The sequence below is a fragment of the Lepidochelys olivacea genome (assembly GCF_965140295.1).
Source record: "Lepidochelys olivacea isolate rLepOli2 genome assembly, chromosome: 13".
NCBI lineage: Eukaryota > Metazoa > Chordata > Testudines > Cheloniidae > Lepidochelys > Lepidochelys olivacea.
The window spans coordinates 11,019,720-11,046,233 of record NC_140423.1 but is presented as its reverse complement, the minus strand read 5'-3'; the positions used below and the strand labels follow the sequence as shown (position 1 = coordinate 11,046,233).

The window sequence follows — 26,514 nt, the reverse complement described above, 5'->3', positions numbered from 1 at the left end:
TGTGCAGGGGACATGAATTCTGCACACACACAGTGGCGCAGAATTCCCCGATGAGTACAATATGCTTCATCTCTCTCCTCTCAGAAACAATGATCCTATCTCATAATTTCTTATGTGCTTGTTGTAAAGAAGACTCAGAGTCCATTCACATCAGGCTGCCACACCTGTAACTGCAGGAGACTTCTGAGGCCCACTAATGCTAATGGGATGTTAAGGACCCATTCTTCAGTGATGCATGGTGTAAAAAGTGCATCATGGGGATAACTTGAGAACCCTTAGGATTTGGACTCTCTCCCCCTTTATTGTGGCTCTGGTCAGAATGCATCCTAGTTACTTTCCTCCTTATTAACACATAATTTCCACCCACTATTCTCCTTGGGTGTAAATCGTGGACCATAGCCTCTTTGGGAATAACAGCAGTACCTCACCACCACCTACACAAACAGCTGGCATGGTACAGGAGAATGGAATAGTGGGCTGGGAGACAAAGATCACTTGGCAATGTGTCCCAGATTTTGTTTGAACCATCTCTGACCAGTTACCTGAGCCTGTGAGGTGGTGGGAACCTTCTGGGCATTGAGAGGTGCTAGACATCTTGGAGAAGTGGACTCATGGCTAATCTTTCATACTTACTCTCTTGATACTCACAGACCTGCTGTTTATTAACCTGTGGCTTTCTGCCATCAAACCCCATATGTAAGCTTGGAAGGATTTGGTTTTTATGGGTGAATGTTGGTAAAAAATCAATTTCACACTACACACACAAATATACAAGAAAATATTTCCATTGATGATCAACAACATTTATGGGTAGGCAAAGTAAGAAAAATGCTGCTTGGGAACTTACTTGATTTTGACATAAGGATATTTACTTTGTATATTTTGACATGTGACATTGATCATTTGTTTTAATAGTTATAAGTTTTTAACTTTTTGAATCTCAATGTCTACTACAGCAGTTCTCAAGCTGTGGGTTGGGACCCCAAAGTGGGTCATGACTCCGTTTTAATGGGGTCACCAGGGTTGCCATTAGATTTGCTCAGACCTGGGGCTGAAGCCCAAGCCCCACCATGCGGGGGTGGAGGTGGGGCTCAGGTTACAGCCCCCCCCCACCCGAGGGTGAAGCCCTTGGGCTTTGACCTTGTCCCACCTGCATGGGGCAATGGGGCTCGGACTCTGTCCCCCCCTTATACCTCCCCCATGCCTAAGGCGGAGGGGGGGGGCGCTCAGGCTTCAGTCCCCCGTCTGGGTCACGTAGTAGCTTTTGTTGTCAGAAGGGGAGTCGCCTGCAATGAAGTGTGAGAGCCCCTGGTTTGCTGTCCCCCACCCCCTACCCTCCTGCAACCGTGAACGTGTCAATCCACAAACACTGACGAGGGGCGGGGATGGGGGGTTAAACCCCAGAGTGTTGCTCAGCTGTGACCATTTCACTCCATAAAACAGGGGAAATGCTCTGAAATTTGCAGCGAGATCATCTGCCTCCAGGACCAACCACGGACACCCGGGCCGTGCCCGGCCGACCTGCCCGCGGGCTCGGCGGCTGCGGGTCTGAGGTAAGTCGCGCGCTCCAGGGCGGCTGGGAACCGGCTCGGGCGGCGATGGAGGCTCCGTCCCCCCCGCCGCGTGGGGCTCCGTCCTGCACGGAAAAGCAAATCGGGGTGGGCCCCGGCCCCCGCGACACCCGGGGGTGGCGCGCCGCCGTGTGGCGGCAGCTTTCCGGCCCGGCGTGACGCAGGGAGCGCCCCGCTCGCTGCCCCTTTTCAGCAGGGGCTGCGGAAGGCGCCGCCCTGGGCAGCGAGGGGCCCCTTCTTTCCCGCCGGGGCGGCGGGCACGCGCGACTCGGGGAGACCCTCGCACCGTGACCCCGCCGCGCCGAGGAGCCTTCCCCACGGCCGCGCGCGCGAGGCCCCGCCCCTCCCGCGCGCGCGCGCGCGGCCCCGGGCCCGCCCGCCTCAGCCCACGCGGCCAGGCCCTGCTCAGTTTCTTCCCCGCCCAGCCGCCCCCCCCTCCGTCGAGACCCGCCCCCGCCGTCACATGCGGCTCCCCGCCCCCCAGGGATCCCTCCCCCTGGGCCTGGCCTGGTTCCGCCGGCCGAGCCGGGCTGGGGGGCGGGCGTTTCGGTCGGAGGCTCGCAGCGGAAGGAGCCCATGGAGGACACTGACTACTTCAGCGGCAGCGCGGCGGAGTGGGGGGATGATGCGGATGGAGGGGCGGTGAGAGGCGGGGGGGGGAGCCTGGCTGAGGGGTTATGGCTGGAGGTCCCGTCTGGAGGGGGAGCAGAGGCGGGAATATTGGCTAGGGGGCTCCACTCCCCCCCCCCACACACTTCATACCGGGGTATTCCGAGAGGCTGACTCTCCCCTTGTCCTGTCCCCGCTGCGCCATCACAAAACAGCTTCTCTTGCACAAAGCAGCACAGCCTCTCTCCTCTTGCCCTGCTGAGGGTGGGTTGTAGTGTCCTCGGTGCGCCCCAAGTGTCTGCCTGCCTGCTTCCTACTCGCTGACCCATTGGCGTGGTCAGAGGGGGCACAGGGGTTCCCCTCTGTGATTGTCAGGAGTAATAAAAAATGTTTCCTCAGTATTTAAAATAACTGTGGTTTCCCTTGTGATATCAAAACCTGTGCCCTCCTGAGCCCCTGTCCTTTTTGGGATGAGTTCCTGGCAATCATGGCTGATCTTTAGACCCTGCCAGTCCCCCTTCACATGGCAAATACTGTAAATGTGGGGTATATTTTAAAAAATCCTATTCTTTATGGCTGCTTCTGGTGCCTGGATTTTTTCACAGTTGATGCTGAAAAAGTATAAAGGAAAGAGACATGTCTTGCTCCAAGAGATTTATCATTTAATGCTCTGATTCTACAATTGCAGTATTATTTGTATTTAAGGTTTGATTGTGCTCGCTTTCCTAAAAATACATTTTCCACCCTAAAAATACATTTTTTCCCTAAATGCAGTTAGGTGTTGAAGTAAATTCTGTTAAGAGCTTGTGCTTTCTACTGTAGAAGGCATTTGCTGTAGGAGATCATGGTGTATGTGCACCTTTATGGGCAACGAGCAAGCTATTTAAAATGTAACTAGCACAGTAGAAAAAAACAAATGTAAAAGAGAAATAACTGCTCTGACTCTGTGTTTGTAAACAGCAGGATGATGAGTATGGAGAAGGAGAAGATGATGCTGAAGTCCAGCAAGAATGTTTGCATAAATTTTCCACTCGAGATTATATAATGGAACCCTCTATATTTAACACACTGAAAAGGTGAGTGTGAAAGATTTTGATAGGTAATGATAATATGTTGCATGTAAGAGACAGTGTGTGAAAATGATACCTGAGTGCATTGTTCTGCCTTTACATAGGGGTGGGGTGTTTTTTGTTTCTTAAGTTAGTTTTGAAATAACTGCTTTTTTTTTTTTTTTAACCCTGTGTCAGGTATTTCCAGGCAGGTGGCTCTCCAGAGAATGTTATCCAACTGCTGTCAGAGAATTATACTGCAGTAGCACAAACTGTAAATCTACTGGCAGAGTGGCTCATTCAAACAGGTATGCTAAGTGGCCTACCATTGTCCTGTGGCTGTAGTTTTTCTTTATACATCAGAAATCTCTGAACTGTTGGCAGATATGGGGCGGGGAGAGAGAGCTCAGTGGTTTGAGCATTGGCCTGCTAAACCCAGGGTTGTGAGTTCAATCTTTGAGGGGGCCATTTAGGGATCTGGGGCAACTATGGGGGATTAGTCCTGCTTTGAGCAGGGGGTTGGACTAGATGACCTCCTGAGGTCCCTTCCAACCCTGATATTCTATGATAACATTGATCATACCCAAAAGTTGGATGATGTCCAAGTTGCCATTCTATACCGAAATATATGACTAAATTCATTTTTTTGCCTTTAATCCCGATATACCTGATGGGAATATTTTTAGTTCCACTTTTGTGTAGTGATGTGGCAGCTGTCTAATAGAACACAATTGTACCCAAAGGATGAGTGAGGTACTGTGGTGATGAACACTAAAAATACTAAAATTGTAGTATGAAAGGAGCTATTGTCTATTAGACTTTCTGCTTTTTGTCTATTATTTTAATCCCATGTGAAGAGAATAGTGTTTAGGTAGTGTTGTGATAGATACTCTAGAAATACCTAACATCTTATTATAGCATAACATAATTAATGTTGATTTAACTACATTTTAGTTGCCGCCTGCTTCTTGTGGATCAGTTAAATATACAGTTTTGTAAATGCAGTTTTCAAAAGTACTGATTGAGAATGAAATTCTTTACTGCCATACCTTCTGGGATCTCTGCAGCTCTGCCGCTTAAGGGGCAAGTTCACAGTGTAAATTTTGCTGGATCTTTGCCATGGTGTAATGAAGAGGTGAAATCTACATCTTGGTAGGTTCAAATGTAACTAGTATGAAAAGCATATATGCACACTGTTGGAAATGTCTTAAATCACTGCCATCACATTACAGATACTGGTTACTTCATTACACGTTATTCAAAAGGATACTTGGAGGCTGGTGGGTGTGTATTTGAACCTATCATATGGGAAGCAGCTGTCTTTTAGTTTGTAGCCATGTAGGTTCACTCTCTATTCTCTATATGCTTTCTTGTGAACAGACAAGATATTGAAATGTACTTATCAGCCTATTTAGGTGTCTTGTAAATGTCAGTGCCCAGCTTGCTCACATGAGTGGAGAAGACAAGTTGAGAAAAGGATTAATGTAACCTGCACATGTGTGTGTCTGTGTTTAGGAAAGAGAAATCCTTCAAATCTGATCTAATATTGCTTGATATTCCTATTTTGAGTTTTGAATACTGTCTCCCTTTTTGCCTCTTAGTTAATTTGTTAGATGACTTCTGTTCTATTATTCTAATAGCAATGAGAAACTTCAAGGAGTTGCTACTACTCTGACAGTTCAGATTCCACCCAGTGACATTTCCTTCCTTGCAGGTGTTGAGCCGGTGCAGGTTCAGGAAACTGTAGAAAATCACTTGAAAAGTTTACTCATCAAACACTTTGACCCTCGGAAAGCAGATTCCATCTTTACAGAGGAAGGCGAGGTAATGCATAGAATACACATGGCCAAGTACAGACCAGCTGCTCAGTGGCCAGACTCAGGATTGCAATAGTTGGACATAATGTCTCTGAGCTCATCTTTATGAGGTTGTATCTCTTTAGATCAAGGTAAATGTGGCCCTTGGATTCAAATACTGGGGAAGGAAGCTGTAGATTCCTCTTTAATACTTTTCTAAAACTAGCCCTCTGTTAAAATTACTCTACATATATAAGCAGCCCTGTAGGTTCACTTAGACAGTGGAAACTGCTCAGTGCTGAATACATATTATTTTGTTACAAGGTTCCAGTTAGCTATTTCTCTTTCAAGACTCTTGAAATAATGCATGTAAAATTTTTACTCTGGATAAGCTAAAGAAGTGGAATCTGTTGGATTATATAAATGTGTACGAATTCAGTTTTTTTATGGCACTGTACAGCAGTGTTTCTTTCTGTCTTTGTAATTTTTGCAGACTCCAGCCTGGCTTGAGCAAATGATAGCACATCCTACATGGAGAGATCTTTTTTACAAACTTGCGGAAGCCCATCCAGACTGCCTGATGCTTAATTTTACTGTTAAGGTAATCAATACTGGAGTCTAATAAACAGAAATCATTGTTTCAGTAATAAGCTAATTCTTCCGCCAATCATGCCAACTGTAACCTTTCCCAATCTCTTGGGCATTCATGTTAATACTATTTATCATATTGTTAACTCTGTGCATTTTAAGAGTTTATTTTCTATGGGAAGAATGTTGCAGACTGCATCTTGGAAATATTTTTCTTTTAGTTTGACCTAGCTAAATCAAGGATCAAAGACAGTAATCTATATGTGTGGATTTTAATAGTAAATTGTTACATTTCATTTGTAGGCAGTCTAAACCGTTCTCATTATGACTGCCATGTGGTAAGGCTTCTTTAAAGTGAGTTTGGTGTTTGTGAAATGTACTGAAATCTATAGCATTCTGGTTACATGAAGAGCAAGTATTTGTACAGATGTCCTCAGTACAGGCTTCACCGTAGTGTACCTCACTGTCAGGGGACCCATTCTTGATTGCCTCCTTTAAACCACTTGCAAGGATGCCAACTGTTACGGTGTATTTTTGTGATGTAAACGGAGACTGACCACCAACCCATTTCATGTAGGTTATAGAACAGCTGACCGATGGCTAACCTTTTTTTGGTAGTGTGTCAAGAAGTAGATAGTCTCCTGGATCTCTTACGTGCACACAGGCAAGCCAGGAGACTAACTGCTTCGTAAACTTGTTTTGTGTAAGGTTTTGCAGGTAACTTAATGGTCCCAGATAGCAATGAGAACACTTAATTAGGAAGCTTAATTCAGTTCACAGGTGAATCTTATATTTTATGTGAACTGCTTTAACAATTTATGACATTAGTAAAACCTTTCACTGAGAGGGAATGGAAATGCATTGTTTTATATTATGTCCTAGAGGTTTTTTCTTTTTTCTTTTGTTTCTTTTTTCCAGAAAGTACAGGAATGTGTTATCCTAGAATATCAGGGTTGAAAGGGACCTCAGGAGGTCATCTAGTCCAACCCCCTGCAGGACCAGTCCCCAATTTTCTCCCAAATGGCCCTCTCAAGGATTGAATTCACAACCCTGGGTTTAGAAGGGTTGCTCAAACCACTGATCCCCCCACTAATAAATGAAGATATACCTATCTCATAGAGCTGGAAGGGACCTTGAAAGGTCATTGAGTCTAGTCCCCTGCTTTCACAGCAGGACCAAGTATCCTCCCTTATTTTTGCCCCAAATCCCTAAATGACCCCCTCAGGGATTGAACTCACAACCCTGGGTTTAGCAGACCAATGCTCAAACCCCCGAGCTATTCCTCCCCATGTTATGACCTGGGTTTATCCACCTGTCCTGTTATCATATTTTTCAGTCTGTGTCTAGATGCTGACTATTATTTATTTGTATTACCTGGATTCCATGGAGTGTATGCAGAGACTCTTTTAACATTCTGTGCAGTGTAGTTTCATCCAATCTTGCTAAGATGTGCTGAGATACCAAAATCATTTTAAGTGTTGTTTGTTGTTATAGCTTATATCTGATGCTGGTTATCAAGGGGAAATAACCAGTGTATCAACTGCATGTCAGCAATTAGAAGTCTTTTCTCGAGTGCTACGAACTTCTCTGGCTACAATTTTAGATGGAGGGGAAGAAAACCTTGAGAAGAACCTCCCAGAGTTTGCAGTAAGTGTCATTTTACCTTTTGTCAAAAGGAATCTCACCTCTTCCCTGGCAATAAGGGAGGTGTAGAAACTTCAGTGTATCTTCAGAATGTTGTGAAATGGTTATGCAGTCTTGTTTATGGGCCCACAGAAAAAAATGTACACCAAGAGTTATGCATCAAAAATAACTTTTATATTGTTCAGAGTCGTGACCACCAGGGGTTGTATGGGCTGCTGAGATGACATGTTTTGAGGTTCATTAATCTGAATAATTTTGAAGGTGTAGAAGTCTAGCAGGAATTTTAGAGCCCATTATGCTTTCAGCAGTATCACCAGTGTCCTGATTGACACATGCTATCAGTTCACAGCGGGGTATCAGTCCTGGCATAATTGTAGTGGTCTAGAAAATCTAGACCCAGAAGAATGTTGGTTATGATGCAGGACCTCAAGGCAGCAACTCTTGGAAGTTCCTCAGCATCCAACGGTGTGCTTGGATTGAAGTGTTTGGGGAAATTCCATTTGAGATAACAGGATTTGTGCATATCATTTTCTATTAATATTATATGAATTTGTGTTGTCCAGGAGAGGACTGGGCAATAAAAGATGCACGTTTCTGGGGGAAAGTCTGGGACTGGGAATTTGCTGCTGATGCTCTGTTACTAAATTAACCCTCATTCATTAGGGTTAACACCTTTGGGAACATTGTAGTAAAAATGCAGTTGTGTTTGTATTGTGGCATTGTATGTACCTTCTCTAGTAAGGAGCGGGGCTAATATACTTCCTCTATTATCGACCCTTTGAAGTCACCCTCAGGCAGAGAAATAAATACACTAGTTCAAATTGGATTCTTCAGGGACCAACGGACAAAGGAAATGCTTCTGGATAAAAGCCTGGGGTTTAATCTGCCTCAGGGCCTTCTTCCTGTTCCAGCAAATGGACAGGACCCCTGGTTCATGGAGGATCCCAGTGCTTAGGGGAGGATTGGAAGGACTTGGCCTACTGGGGCCTCATAAGACTGTGTGCTTGTTCTGAGCTGAAGCTCTGATGAACTTGTAACCACAAGGATGCCCCTGGGATGGGGGTATTAAAAGACTGCACTTGCCAAAGCCTATATGAGAGTTGGGATGAACTCTGGTAAGCTTATTAGCATGCGCCTTTTATTGTTTTTAATAGGTTTCCTCTTAAGAATAAAGTAGGCTTGCTTAGAAATAACTGTGCAGTAACTTGTATCTCAAGCAATTATACTGTTCTCTGTCCTGAAGAGAAAGCAAGCAGGTGTCCTAGGGCAACCTTTCTGTGCTGGGAATTAAAAGTAAAGTCAAGGGAATACCCTTGTGCAGCCTGGGAATACCCCAGTCAGAAGGGATAGAGAAATGTGTGTCCATCCAAGAAAGGCAACAGATGCGGAGCGGGATGTCTGAGGGTGGGTACCGTTGGTGTACCACTGAGGGGAAATACAGGTGCAGTTGCCCTGAATTGTGACAAGTGCGTGTTCTTTTCTGTTAAATATTGTAGTGAGGTTTGGATAGCTTAATGCTAATAAATTCTCTAAATTTAGTGAGAGAAATACTGGAAAACCATGAGATCTGACAGTTGGGTGCAGAAGAGAGAATTCCAAAAAGCCTTTTATGTTGGGTAGTAAAGTGAAGCAGGATCTCTAGATCTAGCTTGTTCTGGAATAGCATCACATACAAGGATGTCATTCTGCACTGGATTTTCTATGGTATCACCTTTCCATTTACATTATAGCTTACTCAGTTATTTAGAATCATAGAATATCAGGGTTGGAAGGGACCTCAGGAGGTCATCTAGTCCAACCCCCTGCTCAAAGCAGGACCAATCCCCAACTAAATCATCCCAGCCAGGACTTTGTAAAGCCTGACCTTAAAAACCTCGGAGGAAGGAGGTTCCACCAACTCCCTAGGTAACACATTCCAGTGCTTCACCACCCTCCTAGTGAAAAGGTTTTTCCTAATATCCAACCTAAACCTTCCCTACTGCAACTTGAGACCATTACTGCTTGTTCCGTCATCTGCTACCATTGAGAACAGTCTAGATCCATCCTCTTTGGAACCCGCTTTCAGGTAGTTGAAAGCAGCTATCAAATCCCCCCTCATTCTTCTCTTCTGCAGACTAAACAATCCCAGTTCCCTCAGCCTCTCCTCATAAATCATGTGTTCCAGTCCCCTAATCATTTTTGTTGCTCTCTGCTGGACACTTTCCAATTTTTCCACATCCTTCTTGTAGTGTGGGGCCCAAACCTGGACAGCACCATAACTAACCTTGCTGCTGCTATTAAGGCAATATATTTGTTGAAGGGTGACCCAGATTTTACAGACTGGCCAATAACCTCTTCCTGAATGTGTTCACAGAAAATGGTTTGCCATGGAGAACACACATATCTCTTTGCTCAATCCATGATGTCCATATTAGCCCAAGAAGAGCAAGGTGGGTCTGCTGTGCACAGGATTGCTCAGGAGGTTCAGCGATTTGCTCATGAGAAGTAAGTCCTTGTTAATTTGTCTTTCTCACATGAGCAGATTTTCAGTGGTAAAAGTATGGTAAATCACAAAATGTCAGCTTTACCCATTCTTGATTGAGAAAGAGAATTCCTAAATTTCTTCATCCTGCTCGTAGTAGGATAAAGCTGCACAGTAAGAGAGCTGCTCAGGTGTGGTCAATAAACAACTATCTACAGAGCAACAAACAAGCCCTTTTTCCAGTTTGGGATACCTGAAGTAGCAATGATGAAAGAATTAATTAATGTTGATTTTCTGATTGTGTAAAAACTTGTTAAAATATCCTATGCAAATCTTTTATTTCCTGCTTTAGCCACACTGGTATTATCTCACTGAGGAAAGGGTTCAGTCTTTAAGGCTGTCTTCTGCACACTAGCTGACAAACACTGATTATTCTATTTGTATGTTTCTGAGGCTAAAATTAACATGTTTCCATTTCTTTATAAGAAAAATATAATGCCCATGTGTGTCTTGCTCTTTACCAAGAGGCCACGATGCTAGTCAGATCACTCTAGCCCTGGGTACTGCAGCCTCCTACCCTCGAGCATGTCAAGCACTTGGTGCCATGTTATCCAAAGGAGCACTGAATCCAGCGGACATCACAGTCCTGTTCAAAATGTTTACAAGCATGGACCCACCTCCAGTAGAACTGGTTTGTAGTTACCTCTTTATACTGTTAAGTTTTTCTTTTTATTTCTGTGACATAAGTATCTCAAGGCCTTAATCAGGGCTTCAGGCCCCATCGCGCAAGGTGCTGTACAAACACCAAAATAAGAGATAGTAATAAGTGCTGCCGCTTGCTAGCACTCAGTTACTCATTATGGAGACTCCTCTCATTAAGGAATACAGAAATGTGATCATGCTACTTGTAGCATCTAATTATGAATGCTTTTACAACATTTCCCAGAAGTTGAATATGGAAAAGATCTATTAGGTCAAATTTTAAAAAGTGTCCCCAAAGTTAATTACAGGTGCAAATGATCTTGTTTAGATTTCTAAATACCTGATTATGTGTGGAGTTCAAGTAATAAACAGGAAAATTTAGATCTCTAAATAATATTGTCTGTGCTACTCATTGTACTCTCCACTTTGTGCCAGCACTTTGATTTGAGCCCCTTTAAAAATATGACCCATTAAACCATCTGGTCTGTCGCTCAGCAGCTAATGCATTATTGTACCCTATTCTGTGTGTGTACATAAGATGCAGATATTATTTGGTGCTTTTTAATCTGTTGCACTAATGAAACCCTGTGTTTCCTTCACAGATTCGAGTACCCGCCTTTCTGGACCTTTTCATGCAGTCACTATTTAAGCCAGGTGCTAAGATCAATCAGGACCATAAACACAAGTATATCCACATATTAGCATATGCAGCCAGTGTAGTGGAGACATGGAAAAAGGTAATATCAGATTCTTTGTGCAGAAGTTAAAGTTAATGCATTAATGTAAGTATACTTAAGGAAAATCCAGGCTTGTTGTTTTAAGGTCCATCATTTCTTAGACGAAAACTGTGTGCACCTGATTTTTCAGAGGAATTAAAGACCCCCCAGCTCCAACTGAAAAAAATGGGAAGTCCAGGTCTTCTATAGATTAGGCCAGTAGAGCAAACGTTTGGAATTAGATGTTTGGGGGTTTTTGCCATTGTATCTTAGAGTAGCAATTGCAGTGGTCTGTGCTGTGCTAGAAAATCTGAACTCTCCTTTTAGAAGCAAATGAATTAATTTAAAATTATGAAAATAGACCTTTTAATAATACAAGATAAACATTCATAGTACTTTACACTCATCTGTACTTCGGTTACTTTACAAATTTATATACAGATTTCAGCATTGTGAAAGGTAAAGCTATGTGAGACGTGTCATATAATAATTCTTTCCCTAAACAGCCAACAATTTCCTGTAAAATTCACAACTCTTGCATTCAGAGCTTAATTCTGAAATATTTTCAGAACAAGAGAGTGAGCATAAACAAAGATGAGCTGAAATCAACTTCGAAAGCTGTTGAAACTGTTCACAATCTGTGCTGCAATGAGAACAAAGGAGCTTCAGAGCTGGTTGCAGAGCTGAGCACCCTCTATCAGTGCATCAGGTAGGTAGAAAGTCTATTCCTGAGCTGAAACTCCTTTCTGTTAACAAACTACAGTTTACATAGTAATAAAAAGAAGCAAATAGTGCAAGCTGCAGCTAGCTCTGTTTTGTATTTCATAATGCTACACATCACTGGCTTCAGAGGATTGTTATTTAGGTGTTGACTTCTGTTTTTTCTTGCTTCTCTTTTCTGTATTATGTAATGTAGCTGCGCTGGAGCCCTTGGGAGAACATGTAGTATTTCTGTGAAACTCCTTCCGTCTTCAAAATTGCTGTTCATGGGGAGGTGTATTTTTCAGTAATAAGTCGTGATATAATTGCTGTGTTCTGGATAGATAAGTAGGTCTAAAAAGACCTTTTCTGGGAATGTTGAACTGGGAAGCTATTTCTATTCACAGCTCTCTCGTCCGGAGCAGTTGCTTCCTTGTGGGCAATATTAGGAGTATCATCATTCTGAGCATATATGTGAAAGATCTCTCATGGCCATATTTGCAAGGGTATAAGCGACATTGAGGCTCCAAATATACCTCATCTGGATCAGTCTGTAATCAAGTCGGCTTGGTCTACCTCCATCTTATTACTCCGTTCCCCAAACTGAAATCTTCTGTACTGTAGAAGACTGTGCATTTGTACAGTTGGAAGGAGATGAGTCACATCGGAGTCACTTTTTCCTACCTAATGAATCTTAGCACAAATCTTTCCTTTCACACACACCACAGTCCCCCCAATCCCCACCCTCCCCCAAGTCTGAGACAGCTGATGTTGAGTAATCTGACTGGAAAATTCTTGGGCCTGCTCAGCCTTACAGTAGATTATATGGAGCGAGATCATCTTGCCCACGGTGTATGGGACATACCATTCTCTGCTACTGGAGCATTCTTGTGAAGGGAGAAGAAATTTCTCTAGGCTGAGCATCTCCTTTTACTTTATCAGTGGAGCCTGTTCTGAACATGCTGGTAGCAGGAAGAGTATTTCTTTTCCTCTCTGAGAATTAATTCTAATCTAAGTTAAACTTTCAGCTGATTTGTAGGCAAGACTAAGAACACACTTTAGGATTGAGTATCTAAATCAGTTTGTGTAATGAAGCTTATTCTATTTAGGTTTCCTGTGGTGGCAATGGGTGTATTAAAGTGGGTGGACTGGACAGTGTCAGAACCACGATATTTTCAGCTTCAGACTGATCACACTCCAGTGCATCTGGCATTATTAGATGAGGTAAGACCACAATGGATATGTTACTGAATGGTGATGGTAATGGCAATTTTTAGGTTTGTGAGTGGAACTAAGGGCCTGATCCAAAATCCATTGAAGTCACACACTGGATTACATCAGTCAGTTTACTGTTACGAATCCATTTCAGCACCCCGAGTTAACTGCTTGGTACAATGAGATGGGATTTCCTGGAGCAAGTCCCACTGAGTTGGCAACTCTAGCCCCCAAAGGGATGAATGGCAGTTATATACATTCAGTCCTGAAGAATTCTGTATTGAGCAGTGGATCAATAACTGAAAATAAGGGTAAGCCTGCTTGAATAACTGTCTTTTGAAGTAGAAATACTGGTAATCTTAACACTACCTCATATTTGCAGATCAGCACGTGCCATCAGCTGCTTCACCCCCAAGTTCTGCAACTTCTTGTCAAGCTCTTTGAAACGGAACACTCTCAGCTTGATGTCATGGAACAGGTGATACTTAAAGGATTTGTTCTTTATGTTGCTCCTTGTCATAAGTCTAACAGATAACTGATCTTGCTGCCCCAACATTCCCAGTGGAACTTGCTTCAAGAATATTATGTCATCATAAAAAGTTACTTGACAGACTGAATTGATAAGGATGAACAATAACACCTTTTTTTAGGTGATTCTGATTCATATGCATGTTTTTTTCGCCTCTTGTCTTTTCAGCTGGAATTGAAGAAAACCCTTCTGGACAGAATGGTTCACTTACTCAGTCGGGGATATGTCCTACCTGTCGTTGGTTATATCCGCAAGTGTCTGGAGAAACTAGACACAGACATCTCACTCATTAGATACTTTGTTACTGAGGTCAGCTGCTCACTTTTATTCATGTAGCTCTTTTTGTTCCTTTTGCTTTGAAAAGGGACAACTAGCACACAACCAGAAGAGATTTAATATAGGTTTTATATCTGTTTGGATTAGACTATTGGCAGAGATTACTAACTGAGGATTTTACAAATACCTGTACTTCAAGACACATCAGATTCTGAGATATACACTTAACACTGGACACTCACTAGGACATGGCATACTGTTTTCAGGGGGTGGGAGTTCCTGTAGTGATTTAAACAGGTTTGTTTGCAACATCAGCAAGCTAGAGGCAGTACAGGGCCAAAGCATGGCAGGAGACTAGAGGTGGTGTGAAAGAAATGTGAATTAGTAATATACCACCAGTTTGATTTAAGGAAGGAGGGTAACACAAGTCAGTGGTCTCTGCCAATCACCAAACTGGAAAAGTAACCCACAGTTCTCTGTCTGACATCTCAGGTACTGGATGTGATTGCTCCTCCATATACTTCAGACTTTGTGCAGCTTTTCCTTCCAATCTTAGAGAATGAAAGCATTGCAGGCACTATTAAAACAGAAGGTGAACATGACCCTGTCACAGAATTCATAGGTAAGATGTTTGTTCACTCCTCACTCCCTTACATACCTGTTACATTCTGAAGATAATATTTGTGGGAGGGGGATTACATTTAACAGAATATATTATACAGGCACTATTGTGTACATTCTAGTTTCCCTTTCCTCTGAAAGACCCATGTGGAGAGATTTTTCCTTTAACCAGGGATGGCTAGATGGGGCTTCCTTTGAAAGTCCTTCACCAGTGCTTCTAGAGAGGTTGCTGTATAGCAGTGCAAGTCCCTTTCTATTGCCTCCATAGCACACTCATGCATCGGAACAAAAAGGGTCAATCTGTTTCCTAGAATTGTCACAAACCAATTATATAATGCAGACATTGCACATGAAAGCAGTTATAACCAAAACAATGTGCTGAACAATTTTTTTAAATCTTTTTTTTTTTCTTTAAGCTCATTGCAAATCTAACTTCATTATGGTGAACTGAGGAAGAGAGAAAACAAGAATGCAGAGCACCATGAATACTGAGGTTATGGACAATCACTTCTTTGCCATGCCCATCACCAGTAGGGTTCTGTAGTTGGATGATACAATGGCAGCCAACAAGGAAGAAGTGTAGAGATGCTTGCTGATCCATATTGCACAGTAACTGTGAACTTTATTCTAGAGGTCTTCTATTGCATCTTTGGGAAAGGATCAATCCATAAGTGAATTAATACTTCAGGATATTTTTATTACAAAAATCAGTTTGCCAGCCTAAGAACAGCATGAGAAATAGTCCTATTTCAAGGAATGTTTTTTATTACTTTCACAGATTGTAGAAATTTCTTCTACTGATCCTCTGTGTGTGTGTGTAAAAATATATATACACACTTTTTTCTTTTTACACACACACACACACACACACAGTCCGTCGACACGTTTGTAGTGACTGTAACCCTGAGTGCTGCAGGCTTGTATCTTGTGGTTTGATGAGCACACAGTTAGTCCTGTGCTGCAGAGAACCCAAGATAATTGTTTTCTCGTCATTGCGTTCCAGAGGTGAATGTTCTGAATATCCTACAAAATCACCTTCTGAAAAACTACATGTGTTGTGGAACGCAGACTGAGTTGTAATAATCAAGGCTAGTTCTGTACTGTTAGACAAATTCTGTGTGTAAGCAGCCTTGTTCTGAATTCTCTCTCTTTTTTTTTTTTTGTTTAGTAGATGTGTTACACGTTACTGGTAAGTTTCATTACCATGTCACAATTGGTACTGTAGCTAAATTATCTGAATATGTATAAACACTTCTTGATGTAGCTTTTTTTATTACTTTAGCATTTACTAATTTAGTGTGGAGAAGTGCAGTGGAAATAAACCACTGAGATTCTAATCTACATTTTTATAAACAGTACTTTGACAGAGACCTCTTTTATGCTTTATATGGTTAGCCTGACTTTTTAAAACCTAACTCTGGGGTATGTGTTTTTTTTTTTTGTTTCGCACACAAACGCATGCAGGGAAAAAATGGGGGCACAGAGAAGCCAAACTTGCCATGCCATTTTAAGGAATGTTAATATCTATATGCCCTAATTTCATCCCGATAAATTGCACTTGTAACTAATGATCGGCACAAAATTGTTGTTTAGATTGACATTCATAAAAAGAAACCAAACCCTCAAAATAGCCAGTTAAGTGGGTTATAAATGTGTTCATGAATCTCTGGTAATGAGATACTGCAGGCATGGGTTCACTAATACACAAGATAACGTGCCATTGTTTGTGGACTCTTCTGCAGAACTGCAAGAACCTTCTTTTCTCCCCCCATGCTCCCAATACAAGTGGGACTCTCAATCAGACTGTAATCTGTAGTAGTTGAGTAAAGGGGACAGTGCTTCCTAAAAGAAATCAGAGACAGTGCTGCTGCAGCAACTCTAGGTTACTACCATAACACTGGCCCATTGCTTAAAGGTGGTGAATCTTTTGCATAAATAATGCTTCCTAGTTCTTGAATGGAAGGTGCTAGAACATTCCAAAGTGCTTTGTCAACATTTAAAATATAAGGCTTCAGGCACCTCTGGGAGTATTATAGGTAGAAGGGACACCCAACTTTAACTCTTTGCAGTCTTCCATAAGTTCCCCCTTCTCTGTCTCACCAAACAGAATCTGTTTCTTTCCTCTAAAAGCCTTTCATGGCCAATACCGACCCTATTACAGTCTCTCATTTGCTATTGAGACATTGACTCCTGCCTTGGATTGGCCTCCATTGTCCTCTTGTTAACTTTCCAAGCAAGTACTTTCATGCTTTGCCCTCTGGTGCTCCTTGTGGTTGGGAGGGGCTTGCTGTAAACATCAGGATAATAACCTCATTATCCTCCTTAAAACTCTCCTTTGCTGTGATGCCTACAAAAAATGGCCAGGCCACTGGTATGCCAAGACTAGTGCTTACCATGATGACCAGTATTGTTTCCTTGTTCTCCCCCGTCTATATCCATCTCTTGTCTTGTCTTCTACTTAAATTGTAAGCTTTTGTTCTTTTCATACAGTGCCTAGCACAACTCACTCCATGACATGACTTCTATATAAATAGCTGTCAAGGTGGCTAACACTTTCCATTATAAATTATTTTCTGTAGTTTAAACTTTACCAAATTATAAGCATTCAGGTTGTAGATTTCTATGCTGAGTGTTTTGCCCATGTTTGAAAAACTTCTTACAACTGTTTCACTGAGAAGCTCTGCTACCTCCATGTGTTGAAGCAGGAATCATCCTGCTCTCAGGCAAATGGTCTTTACTGAAAATCCACACATTTGGCCTCTGAAAATTCAGTTTGCACAAGGTAAGTTGAGGTTTGTTAGAGGCTGGCAGCAGTGTTCAATTGGTACTGAGCATGCTCCTTCCCTGCCTGTAGCAGCAAAGCAGGACTTGCCTTGGAATTGCTGCTCCTGGCAACTAGACTGAACGGAGGGAGAATGTTTGTTTGCATTTCTGTCTTTCCCCCCTATTGATGTCTGGGCAGTGAGGAGGAAGCAATCTAACTCCCCTGCAATGGGGCAGATGGTAAAAGGGTTTATAATTACTTGAAAACACTCCTTTCCAGAAACTGGAATGGTACCCAAGATTCTTCAATCTCATTACTCCGCTGTCAGCAAATAGCAGTGAAATCCAAGGTCAGCTAGTGTACCTCATCCCCTACCAGTGGTGGCTCACAGAGGCTGATAGCTAACTCCTCCCCATTACTGTTAAAAAGAACCTTAAGGCTGAGCTTTCAAGAGTTAGGAAATGTCAAAATTCAAGTTGCCCCTAAAACCATATTTTGGCCTTCAAGTGAAAGGTCAGTGGTGTGGACCTCAAGGGACAACTCTGCTGATGACCCATGTGGGTCACTGTAGCTCCATCTTGTGGAACTTAGATTTTTAGTAAACCTAAAATTAACTTAAAAAAACATTTAAAGAATAGCAAGGGTGCAAAGTTGAGCTTTCAAGAGTCAGCAGTGCAGAACTGAGGTTGCCTATGCACCTTTACTTTGCATATATGAATTATGCTAACCTGCAACCATGTAACTAAAGACTACTAACTTTGCAACCTTAATGTTTTAGTATCCTTTTTTGACAGCTAAAGGAAAGGCATTTGGTCAAGTTCCCAAAGAACATCTGTCACAACTAGGAATAAATGTAGCTCTTGTGGCCCTCATCCTATACTATATCTATGAGACAATGCTGCATGTTTGAATATGGATCATAGGCCCCTAGACTGTCCTCTGTATTTTGCTAGGCAACTAGTTTGAGAGTTTTCTCCCTGTGAGATTGAAGGTAAAGATTGGACCTGGTATCACTTTATCAAAGCAGCAGCAGCAATGGTGCTAAAAATCAGTGGGACGGTGGTGGAGCTAATAATTTGTAAAATAAAGCCCCTGTCACAATGAAACAACTGTAGATGAGTAATGTGCCTGTCAGTTGTAGGTCACAAGTGAACAAGTAAGCTTTTATTTAAAACAAAAAGACAGCTGTATGAGCTTGGCACATTCTCTGGCTCTGGAAATTAGATGTTTTAAGACATTGGAAGATCAGTTTCTCTTTAACTTGCCAAGATGAAACGCAGAATGCTGTAGCTCCCCTATAGCACACCTGAAATGCAGACCCTAACCTCTGCTCTAGGTGAATGTGACCTTCACTACATACTGCCACATGTAGTATGTTGTGGTTGATTAGCATCTCAGTCCAGGAGCAGGACCCTTGGTGACATGGGGCACTCGGTTTCCGTGCATTTGTAGGGTATCCTTAGTTTACTCCTATACACGTACTGACATTGAACGTGGCTCCATTCCCCCAATCATCCTTCACTAGCACCTCATAGTGGCATTTAACTAAAGTACAGATTCTGTTTAAACCATGCTGCCATAGGTACCAGTAATTTAATGCTGAGAAACAAATTCCATTAAACTCTTACAATCCACTTGCACACCCTCTAATCACTTAACATAAGAAACAATGTCAGTTGAACAACTGTGATTCAGTTAATGTTTGATATGGTCTGGGTTGTAATTTACACCATTAGAGAACTAGGCACATCAGGTTGAGTAAGCAGGAAAGAGGAAGATAACATACCATCTTTCCTTGTATGCTAAAAGCACATGTTAAAAGTTATGTCTCATTAGAACCCTTTTCTCCCTTCCCCCCCCCTTTAAAAAAAAAAGTCATTGTTCTAATGCAGAAAAATAGCACAGCCATTCAAATACCAAAGCCTAGAATTAGAGCAAAGAAAGCACCAGGCAATAACAGTGTTTATATTAAACGTTTTCCAGTAGTTTTAGAGATTTGGTTACTGTTGCATCACTTTCAATGAGATAAAAATGACAATCTGCAATACAACACATGCCTTAGTGAAACAATAGGATGTGATTATAGGACACAGTTTTTAAATAGAGAACAAAAACATAGCATGGTCTCTGCATTTATGTAGCTCAGTGATATTTACTTTGTGTATATGATTTACAAGTCTCTAAACCCAAATTTTTTTTAAAAGAAATCAGTACCTCTTGCTTTGAGCAAACTTTAAAGTTTGTACTAGAAGGAAAACCTCCTTTGTTACAAGTGCAAAATAAATCTTATATATTCCTTCAGATTAAATATCGTCAAGTGAATGATTTTTCCAATGAGAGGATTTGTACCTAAAACTTCTGATAAGTTGCTTGGTAAGTACCAGGCACATAAAGCAGAGGATAAGCAAGTTTGTCTTTTAAGCAAACAACTGCTTTTCAATATGCAGTGTAAGTTCAAAATCTAGAGGCAGTTTTTCCGCTTTAAAATATAATGGTGATCTGGGCTAATTCCTCTTAACTGCCTTTTAATTAAAAAAAAATGACTTGATTGGAGGAAAAAAACAAAACGAAGTTTCAAAGCCAGAAAGTACCCCATAAACTCTAGAAACAATCAAGGTAATACAGGATCTCCGTAGGCACAATCTTCTTCAATAGCGAGATTGTACTCAGCTCCTTTTCCACCTTTATATGCACTTGTCACAATCCTCAGCCAGCCCAGTTCACCCTATAGTAAATTAATTTTCATTAGTATTGGCAAAAGGTTTATAAATTAGTAACAAAGTAACTTGTCTCATAAGCAGTGTACTTTGGGCAGAGCAAGGGTGACTAGAGGTGAAGGCAGATACCTGCAAAGGGTTTGAGTGGGATTCACAAAACAAGCATATTTGAAAGTGTGGTTCTCTGGTGAACTCATTTGTTTCCAGCCAGGAATCTATTTCCATATCCTACTCTCCATCGCCAAATGGGTTTGACTTATGGTTCCAATTGCTATTTACCACTGGCTTCAATGGGAGTTGCCTAGACATAGGAGGGCAGCATTAGGATTTTACGGAGTTGACACCGCACCGAGGCTGGCCTGCTCTTATTGCCTTATGTGTTGTTCTTTGTTGCAGGGCAGCATTCCATTCCATTCAGATTTTTTTCCTAGTTGTCAGCTGCATTAAAAATCATAGATTGAGAAAACTCCTATGGCTAAGAGGGAGACTTAGTTTTTTTTATGAACAAGCTACTTGTACAGCTCGTAATACAGACATTTCTGGAGTTTTTAAAAATGTGCATTTCATTTTGCAATCTCTCTTCCTTACCCATGGTTCACCCCAGGAGTTACGGACAATCCAGTATTCAATTCCGTTTTCCACACCCCAGCCAGCCACAGATACAATGTGATTCACCACGGCTGAGGGGTCGTATTCAGCGTAAAGTCCTCCAGTGTACGCATCCAGCTGTGCAGTAGCCATTATGCCACAACTGTAACAAGCAAAGAGAGCTTCATTCAAAAATATTTTTTATAGCAGGCTAAAGGAGAACAGGGTCCATCACCCGCTCTCATTTCAAATGAAAAGTTCTTAAGTGGATCTATAGATCATAAGATCTTGTGCAAAAGTTTAGCACATTTCAGTCTTCAGAGGCTAAGGCCTGTTCTGGTGAAGAAGCGCTGAACGAGCTACATAAGGAGGCTCTGCAAGTTTCCTGGGATAAACTGAAAACAACTTTAATAAAAATTAACAGGATAACTCTTACCCTGTAATACTGTCTTTACCTGATTGGACCATTGGCATAGATTTCTGCCATCATTTTTTCTCTCCCACTGACAGAGCCATAGTCAGCAATTTTCCAGAGCGTGTAGTTCTTTATCACGTGGCATTCCCCAAAGGTAACACATGTTCCACACTGGTTAAACTTCTTACATGCTATAAAGAAGCAGTGACATTAGATTACCATTGCAAGCTAGTGTTTCTTCTTACGGTTAATTATTCAAATGAAATATAATTAATGGTAGACTTGAATTCCATTTTGGGGTCCATAATTATAAGATTAAATATAGCAGAGAAAACTGCTTGTTTCTTCAGGTTAAATAAAGCTGCAAGTTCAGATTGCTAATTAAGGCAGTCTCCACAGTCAATAATAATTCAATGATATGCGCTCTTTATCTGTGACAGCCTTCAAACATGCTTTTCAATCGTAGGTTATAAAAACTACTTCCTGATAAATTTCAGAGAAGCAGCCATGTTAGTCTGTATTCGCAAAAAGAAAAGGAGGACTTGTGGCACCTTAGAGACTAACCAATTTATTGGAGCATAAGCTTTCGTGAGCTACAGCTCACTTCATCGGATGCATTCAGTGGAAAATACAGTGGGGAAATTTATATACATAGAGCTCTCCCCACTGTATTCTCCACTGAATGCATCCGATGAAGTAAGCTGTAGCTCACGAAAGCTCATGCTCCAATAAATTGGTTAGTCTCTAGGGTGCCACAAGTCCTCCTTTTCTTTTTACTTCCTGATACGTGTCTCAGTATGCAAATAATTAAACTGCTTCTGTGGAGCTATAGAAACAATTCAAGGGATTTGTTTGCAAGTAAGTAGAACAGACTGAAGATCTGCCTGGTAACTTAAGATGACACTTCTAAATATTACTGCATGGAAGCACCGATGCACATCAGTGACTAGCGAGTTCAAATTAGCAGCCTGGATGGTGGATGCTTGTTCAGACATGCTGGTAACACACTATGCTGTCTGATTCTCGTGCAAAAATAACCCAAACAGCTACTCTAAGGGAACCTGCTGCTCCTAGGCAGATAGCAGGTGCTTCACTAGCAGCCAGCAGTAGGCAGAAGCAGAAAAAGAAATGGGTGTGTTACATAAATTATATTTATGTTCCTTTAAAGCTAATACCAAACCCTGCCAAATAAGAGTGAGTAGTAGTTAGGAAGGTTTGCAATTTGTTGCCATACTTTGGTCTTTGGCTTGGTAGTTGTTGCAGGTCTCATCTGGAATGCCATGGTCGTGAGCATACATCCAAACACCTGAGTGGTCTCCACCTTCGCAGGACCCTGCGTTGGCACAGTCAATAACATTCTGAACAGAGAGGTAGGCAGAAGGCCAAGCTCCTTTTCTCTTAATATTGATGCGATCTGTGGTAATAACAAAAGAATAAGCAATTGGTGCTTGTTAGTTTTACTGTTTGTAGGTCATTTTGGGCCAAATGTTTCGGCTACGTCTCTTAGTTGCATCTGTTAAATATCTGCAGACAGCTGTGGATACAAAAGCCTACAGTATGCCAACAGAATGGCTAGGTGCACACACCATGACCCAATCTGAGTGGGCACAATGATGGCGTCTGTGTGTTTTGCAGGTGCAGCTAACATTTTCCATTCCAAGTTTGGCTTCAGGAGCAGATATATTTGGATGAACATGTTTCATTTCAGTCATTAATTAGGTAAATCCTAACATCTACCAATTATGAAAGCACTCAGGTGTAACTAACAATAATACCTGGCTCTTCTATGCCATATTTCATCTACAGATCTCAAAGCCCTTTACAAAGCTTGAAAGCATGACTATCCCTCTTTTACAGATAAAGGAAAAAGAGAGGTCGAGTGATTTGCCCCAGGTCACCCAGCAGGTCAGGGGTATGTATGGCTGGCTGTAGATCCCAGGTCCACTAGATGTTCTGCTAAGCTCTGAAATCTCAAATCTGCATAGATTTAGGCAGCAAAGAGACCAAGGGCCAAATTTTCTGACAGTTTATGCCCAATTGTACTTCCTTGGTTTACTCTTACTTGCTCTTCCACCTCTTTGCTTTCTCTGCCCTCCCACTTGTTTGTGTACTTAGACTGAATTCTTTTGGGACAGGGACTTTATAATAAGCATTTGTACAAAGCTTACTACGATGGGGCCATGATCCTAACTGGAACTCTTGGGTAATGCTTCTACCCCAATCATAATGATAATTAATTCTTCTCAGAGGTCTGAGAAGAGCTTTTTATGAAATGTAGCCACTCTTACTGGTTCAATTGAGGCCTGAGAAAACTTCCACTCTACTTCCCTGGTCCTCCAGTGAAAGCAAGGAAGCAGGGATTTGACATCCCTTCTATTACTAAAGTTAAGGAATTTTGATAAGTTTGATTTTGTTTTAATGTCCTGGGCACCTTTATTTTTTTTTCTCAAAACTATAAACAGGCCAATCAGAAACTTCAGTTGTGTTTACACTGAAGTCCAGCTCCCTGATATACATGATCACCAAGCCCTGCCTGGCTATCTGCATTTTTGGATTAATTAAAAACCTGGTTCTTCATAACTCCATCTTTGTCCCTGACTAAAAGAAAAGGAGAACTTGTGGCACCTTAGAGACTAACCAATTTATTTGAGCATGAGCTTTCGTGAGCTACAGCTCACTTCATCGGATGCATGATCCTGTCCCTGACTAGTTTCCCCATCAGCCCCTACTGCCTCCAACCTAGTCTCTATTCTGCATCTCCACCCCAGACACTGTTTATGTATTATATCTATCCAAATTAACAGATAAGCTCTGCAGGCATCTGCATGTGTTTTGCAGAGGGCCATGTACACTGGCAATGAAACCTGTACCTGTTTCCCTGAGTGACGGGTAGTGAAATCTCATCCCTGTGAGACTTCCCCTGCTTCAGTATGTCCGCTCAACCTGTATAACGTGCTCCCAGCCCCATGTGCATCTGTCCCACTGAAGACGCAACAGAGAAACTCCTCCACCCAAAGCTAAACTCCAGCTGAGCTGCTTCCCCCGCCCAAAAAAGGGAAGTCACAGTTGTATCTCGGTCTTCACTGTATTGTTAGAATAACTTATCTACCTACTTCTCAGGCCCCAGAAAGCCAGAATGGTGACTGAATGGAAGGGGGAGAAGAGAACTGTACAGTGAAGGAAGTGCGACATCCCCACCCCACAAGCAATGTCCATTCTGCTACACGTGTATTCATCACTCCAATTTTTCCTTTTTAATCTGTGTATAATTCTAAATGAGGGCGGACACCCCTACCACGATGGTATATTCCACCAGCAAAAAAAAAAAATTCCCCTCCTCAGCTGCCATTTGGGGAATTCCTACAGCACCTGCTACCACCAAAACCACCTTCATTTTAGACTCTTCCTTCCCCCTCCCCCTGCCTCTGTGTGTCTTATGTAGGACAGGTACCTTGGCTCAGATAACCAAAGCTACTTAGGAGTTAGGCCCTTAGTCTTGTGCAGTGACGTCCCTTAATAGTGCTGATAATCCTGCAATTCGAAGATACCCATCGTCAGGGGGTTCAGAGTGTTGGGGGATCCTGGAAACGGACTGACTGGCAAAAAAGCAACACCCAATAACAACAGATACCCAGTAACAAATACCTGCTAAGGCACTGGTGCTGCCATGAGCCCAACAAGACCCACAGTACTGAGGAATGTGCTGGTTCCGGGTGGTACTAGCAAAATTGGTCCCATTTACATTTCGCCAGTCCCAGCTCGGGGGCAGTTTTGCGATGTCCAGGTACTCATGAGGTCGAGGGTAGGTTCTATATGGAAACAAAGTAGTAGGAGAGGATTTTTATATTTTCAGAGAGAGAGAAAAGGGGGGGGAAAAAATCTTCCAGTCTCAATATGATGTGTGAGAATTTCCAGCCTAGCTTGAGATCACATGACAGCGCTAGCCACCATGACCTTTAATGCTCTTCTATATATGGGCTGGTGACTAGTGTTAACTCACAGAAACAGCTCCCAGGTAGGCAGTGGGGATTAAGAAATGAGAGGCCTGGCCACTGCAGCAGGTCACTGGAGTTCGCATGAAACAATCCAGGCTTCACGCTGTTTTCTATCTACTCTCAAAACTAAGAGGATGGGTTTAGTGTTCCCCCTCTGCATCACTCAGGAGTCCCCTATCAAGGAATAATTTAGCAGCGGGGCAAATCCCTGTCTCCCCCCCAGCGATCACCCTGTGCCCACAGTATTTAGGCACCAAATTCCCTCTGAGGAGTTGGGCCCTGGCCATTTGCCCCCTAGAGAAGCAGAGAATCCTTGGCCCTGCTGCTGAAACTGGGGCCAATTGCAAACACCCCGTTTCCCCGCCTCCCTAGGGGACGGTGAGGAGCGTGGATGTTATCGAAACGAATTGGTCCGGGCGGCGCAGGTCTGTGCAGTTAGGAGGGGCCACTGCGGGTCGGGCAGGAGCAGGGCAAAGCCCGAGGGTGCAGGCGGGGTACAGGAAGGAGAGGCTGCGACGGCCTCGGCATCCAGTGAACAGTGACAGTCCGGGATTTCAGCCCCAGCTGATTCCTCCCTGCACGCCGCCACCCTGGCCCCGCAGGCTCCGGCCGGCAGCTGGGCTCTGCCTGCCTGGCTCGGGAAGCGCGTGAGAGGCTGACCGGGGCTTCTCCCGAGTCCCGGGCCCCGGTCTCCCTGCAGCAAGGAGCCGCCCCGCCTAGGGTGACCAGCTGTCCCCATGGTATAGGGACAGTCCCGATTTGTGGGTCTTTTTCTTATACAGGCTCCTCTTACCACCGGGATTTTTCACATCTGCTGCCTGGTCCCTCTACGCCCCTCGCCCGGCCAGCGGCCCGGGAGTAGCGGCGGCGTTGCTCGTGGCTCACGCTTCCTCCCACCCGGCCCGGGAGCAGCAGGGGCCCGGCGCCCCGCCGCGGCCGAGCGCTCACCTGAGCCCGGGGGCCTTGCGCGGGGCCGGTTTGTAGCAGTGCTGCCCCTCCCTGAAGTGGAGGCCGGCGTCGGAGGCCGGGCAGAGGCAGCCCCCGAGCAACAGCAGCAGCAGCGGGGGCAGCCTGGGCATGGTCCTGGAGCGGCAGCTGCTTCCTGCGCAGCCGGGCTGGTTCCCCCCCGTCGGCGCCAGCATATAAGGGAAGGCTGCGGCGCCTGAGTCAGCCAGGGGCTGGACTCTGCCAATCCCCAGCGGCGCCCTGGGCTGGGAGGGACGCGAACCCGCCAAGCGGGAGGCGCCGGGCCCGGGGTCCGCCCGCGGGGAATGGGCGGCGAGCGCGTGTCGCAAGAGGGGCCAGGGTCAGCGGCTCCCCTGGGACCGGCTCGGCCTCGCCGCGAATCCCAGCTGTGGACCGCCCCCAGCGGCCCCGCAATCTCGGGTGTGTTCGGTTGCTCAAGCAGGCGCCTTCCTCCTGCGGGAGTTAGAGGCATTTGCAGACAGAGGAATGGGGTCCTGAGCGCTCAGCGGCCTCTTTGCAGCCCGTCCCCCCCTTGCCCTCCCGCCTTCAGTGATTACACTGCGATGGTTTCTCTTAATAAACGTGCAGGAACA

At 43.5% G+C, this 26,514-nt stretch overlaps 2 protein-coding genes across 4 annotated transcripts; one reads left to right on the top strand and one right to left on the bottom strand.

The window, feature by feature from the left end:
- Positions 1–1,352: 1,352 nt before the first annotated feature.
- On the top strand, positions 1,353–15,846 carry NELFCD (negative elongation factor complex member C/D). Of its 3 annotated transcripts, none has more exons than XM_084646442.1 (15): positions 1,353–1,553; positions 3,141–3,256; positions 3,428–3,537; positions 4,944–5,053; positions 5,519–5,626; positions 7,108–7,260; positions 9,611–9,741; positions 10,244–10,409; positions 11,023–11,157; positions 11,706–11,845; positions 12,945–13,059; positions 13,433–13,528; positions 13,748–13,888; positions 14,348–14,477; positions 14,893–15,846. In XM_084646442.1, the coding sequence occupies exons 2-15, from the start codon at positions 3,225–3,227 to the stop codon at positions 14,925–14,927; spliced, it is 1,602 nt and encodes a 533-aa protein (XP_084502568.1). In that variant the 5' UTR covers positions 1,353–1,553; positions 3,141–3,224; the 3' UTR covers positions 14,928–15,846. The 3 variants fall into 3 exon arrangements, with proteins under 3 accessions (XP_084502568.1, XP_084502567.1, XP_084502566.1); XM_084646441.1 differs by lacking the exon at positions 1,353–1,553 and adding an exon at positions 2,031–2,213 and having other exon boundaries at positions 3,144–3,256; XM_084646440.1 differs by lacking the exon at positions 1,353–1,553 and adding an exon at positions 2,031–2,213.
- Positions 15,847–18,814: 2,968 nt separating this feature from the next.
- CTSZ (cathepsin Z) lies at positions 18,815–26,270 on the bottom strand. The gene is made up of 6 exons (XM_084646447.1): positions 25,904–26,270; positions 24,606–24,769; positions 22,195–22,374; positions 21,001–21,151; positions 20,546–20,708; positions 18,815–19,965 (listed from the first exon to the last, which is right to left on the bottom strand). The coding sequence occupies exons 1-6, from the start codon at positions 26,095–26,097 to the stop codon at positions 19,852–19,854; spliced, it is 966 nt and encodes a 321-aa protein (XP_084502573.1). The 5' UTR covers positions 26,098–26,270; the 3' UTR covers positions 18,815–19,851.
- Positions 26,271–26,514: the final 244 nt, after the last annotated feature.

Coding starts and splice junctions, on each gene's coding strand:
- CTSZ (XM_084646447.1), bottom strand. CDS start 26,097: ATGCTGGCGCCGACGGGGGGGAACCAGCCCGGCTGCGCAGGAAGCAGC. Junction 24,770..25,903: donor CGCAAGGCCCCCGGGCTCAG/GTGAGCGCTCGG, acceptor GTTTCCATATAG/AACCTACCCTCGACCTCATG. Junction 22,375..24,605: donor CAGCACCAGTGCCTTAGCAG/GTATTTGTTACT, acceptor TTATTACCACAG/ATCGCATCAATATTAAGAGA.
- NELFCD (XM_084646440.1), top strand. CDS start 2,148: ATGGAGGACACTGACTACTTCAGCGGCAGCGCGGCGGAGTGGGGGGAT. Junction 5,054..5,518: donor TCTTTACAGAGGAAGGCGAG/GTAATGCATAGA, acceptor TAATTTTTGCAG/ACTCCAGCCTGGCTTGAGCA. Junction 11,158..11,705: donor TAGTGGAGACATGGAAAAAG/GTAATATCAGAT, acceptor AAATATTTTCAG/AACAAGAGAGTGAGCATAAA.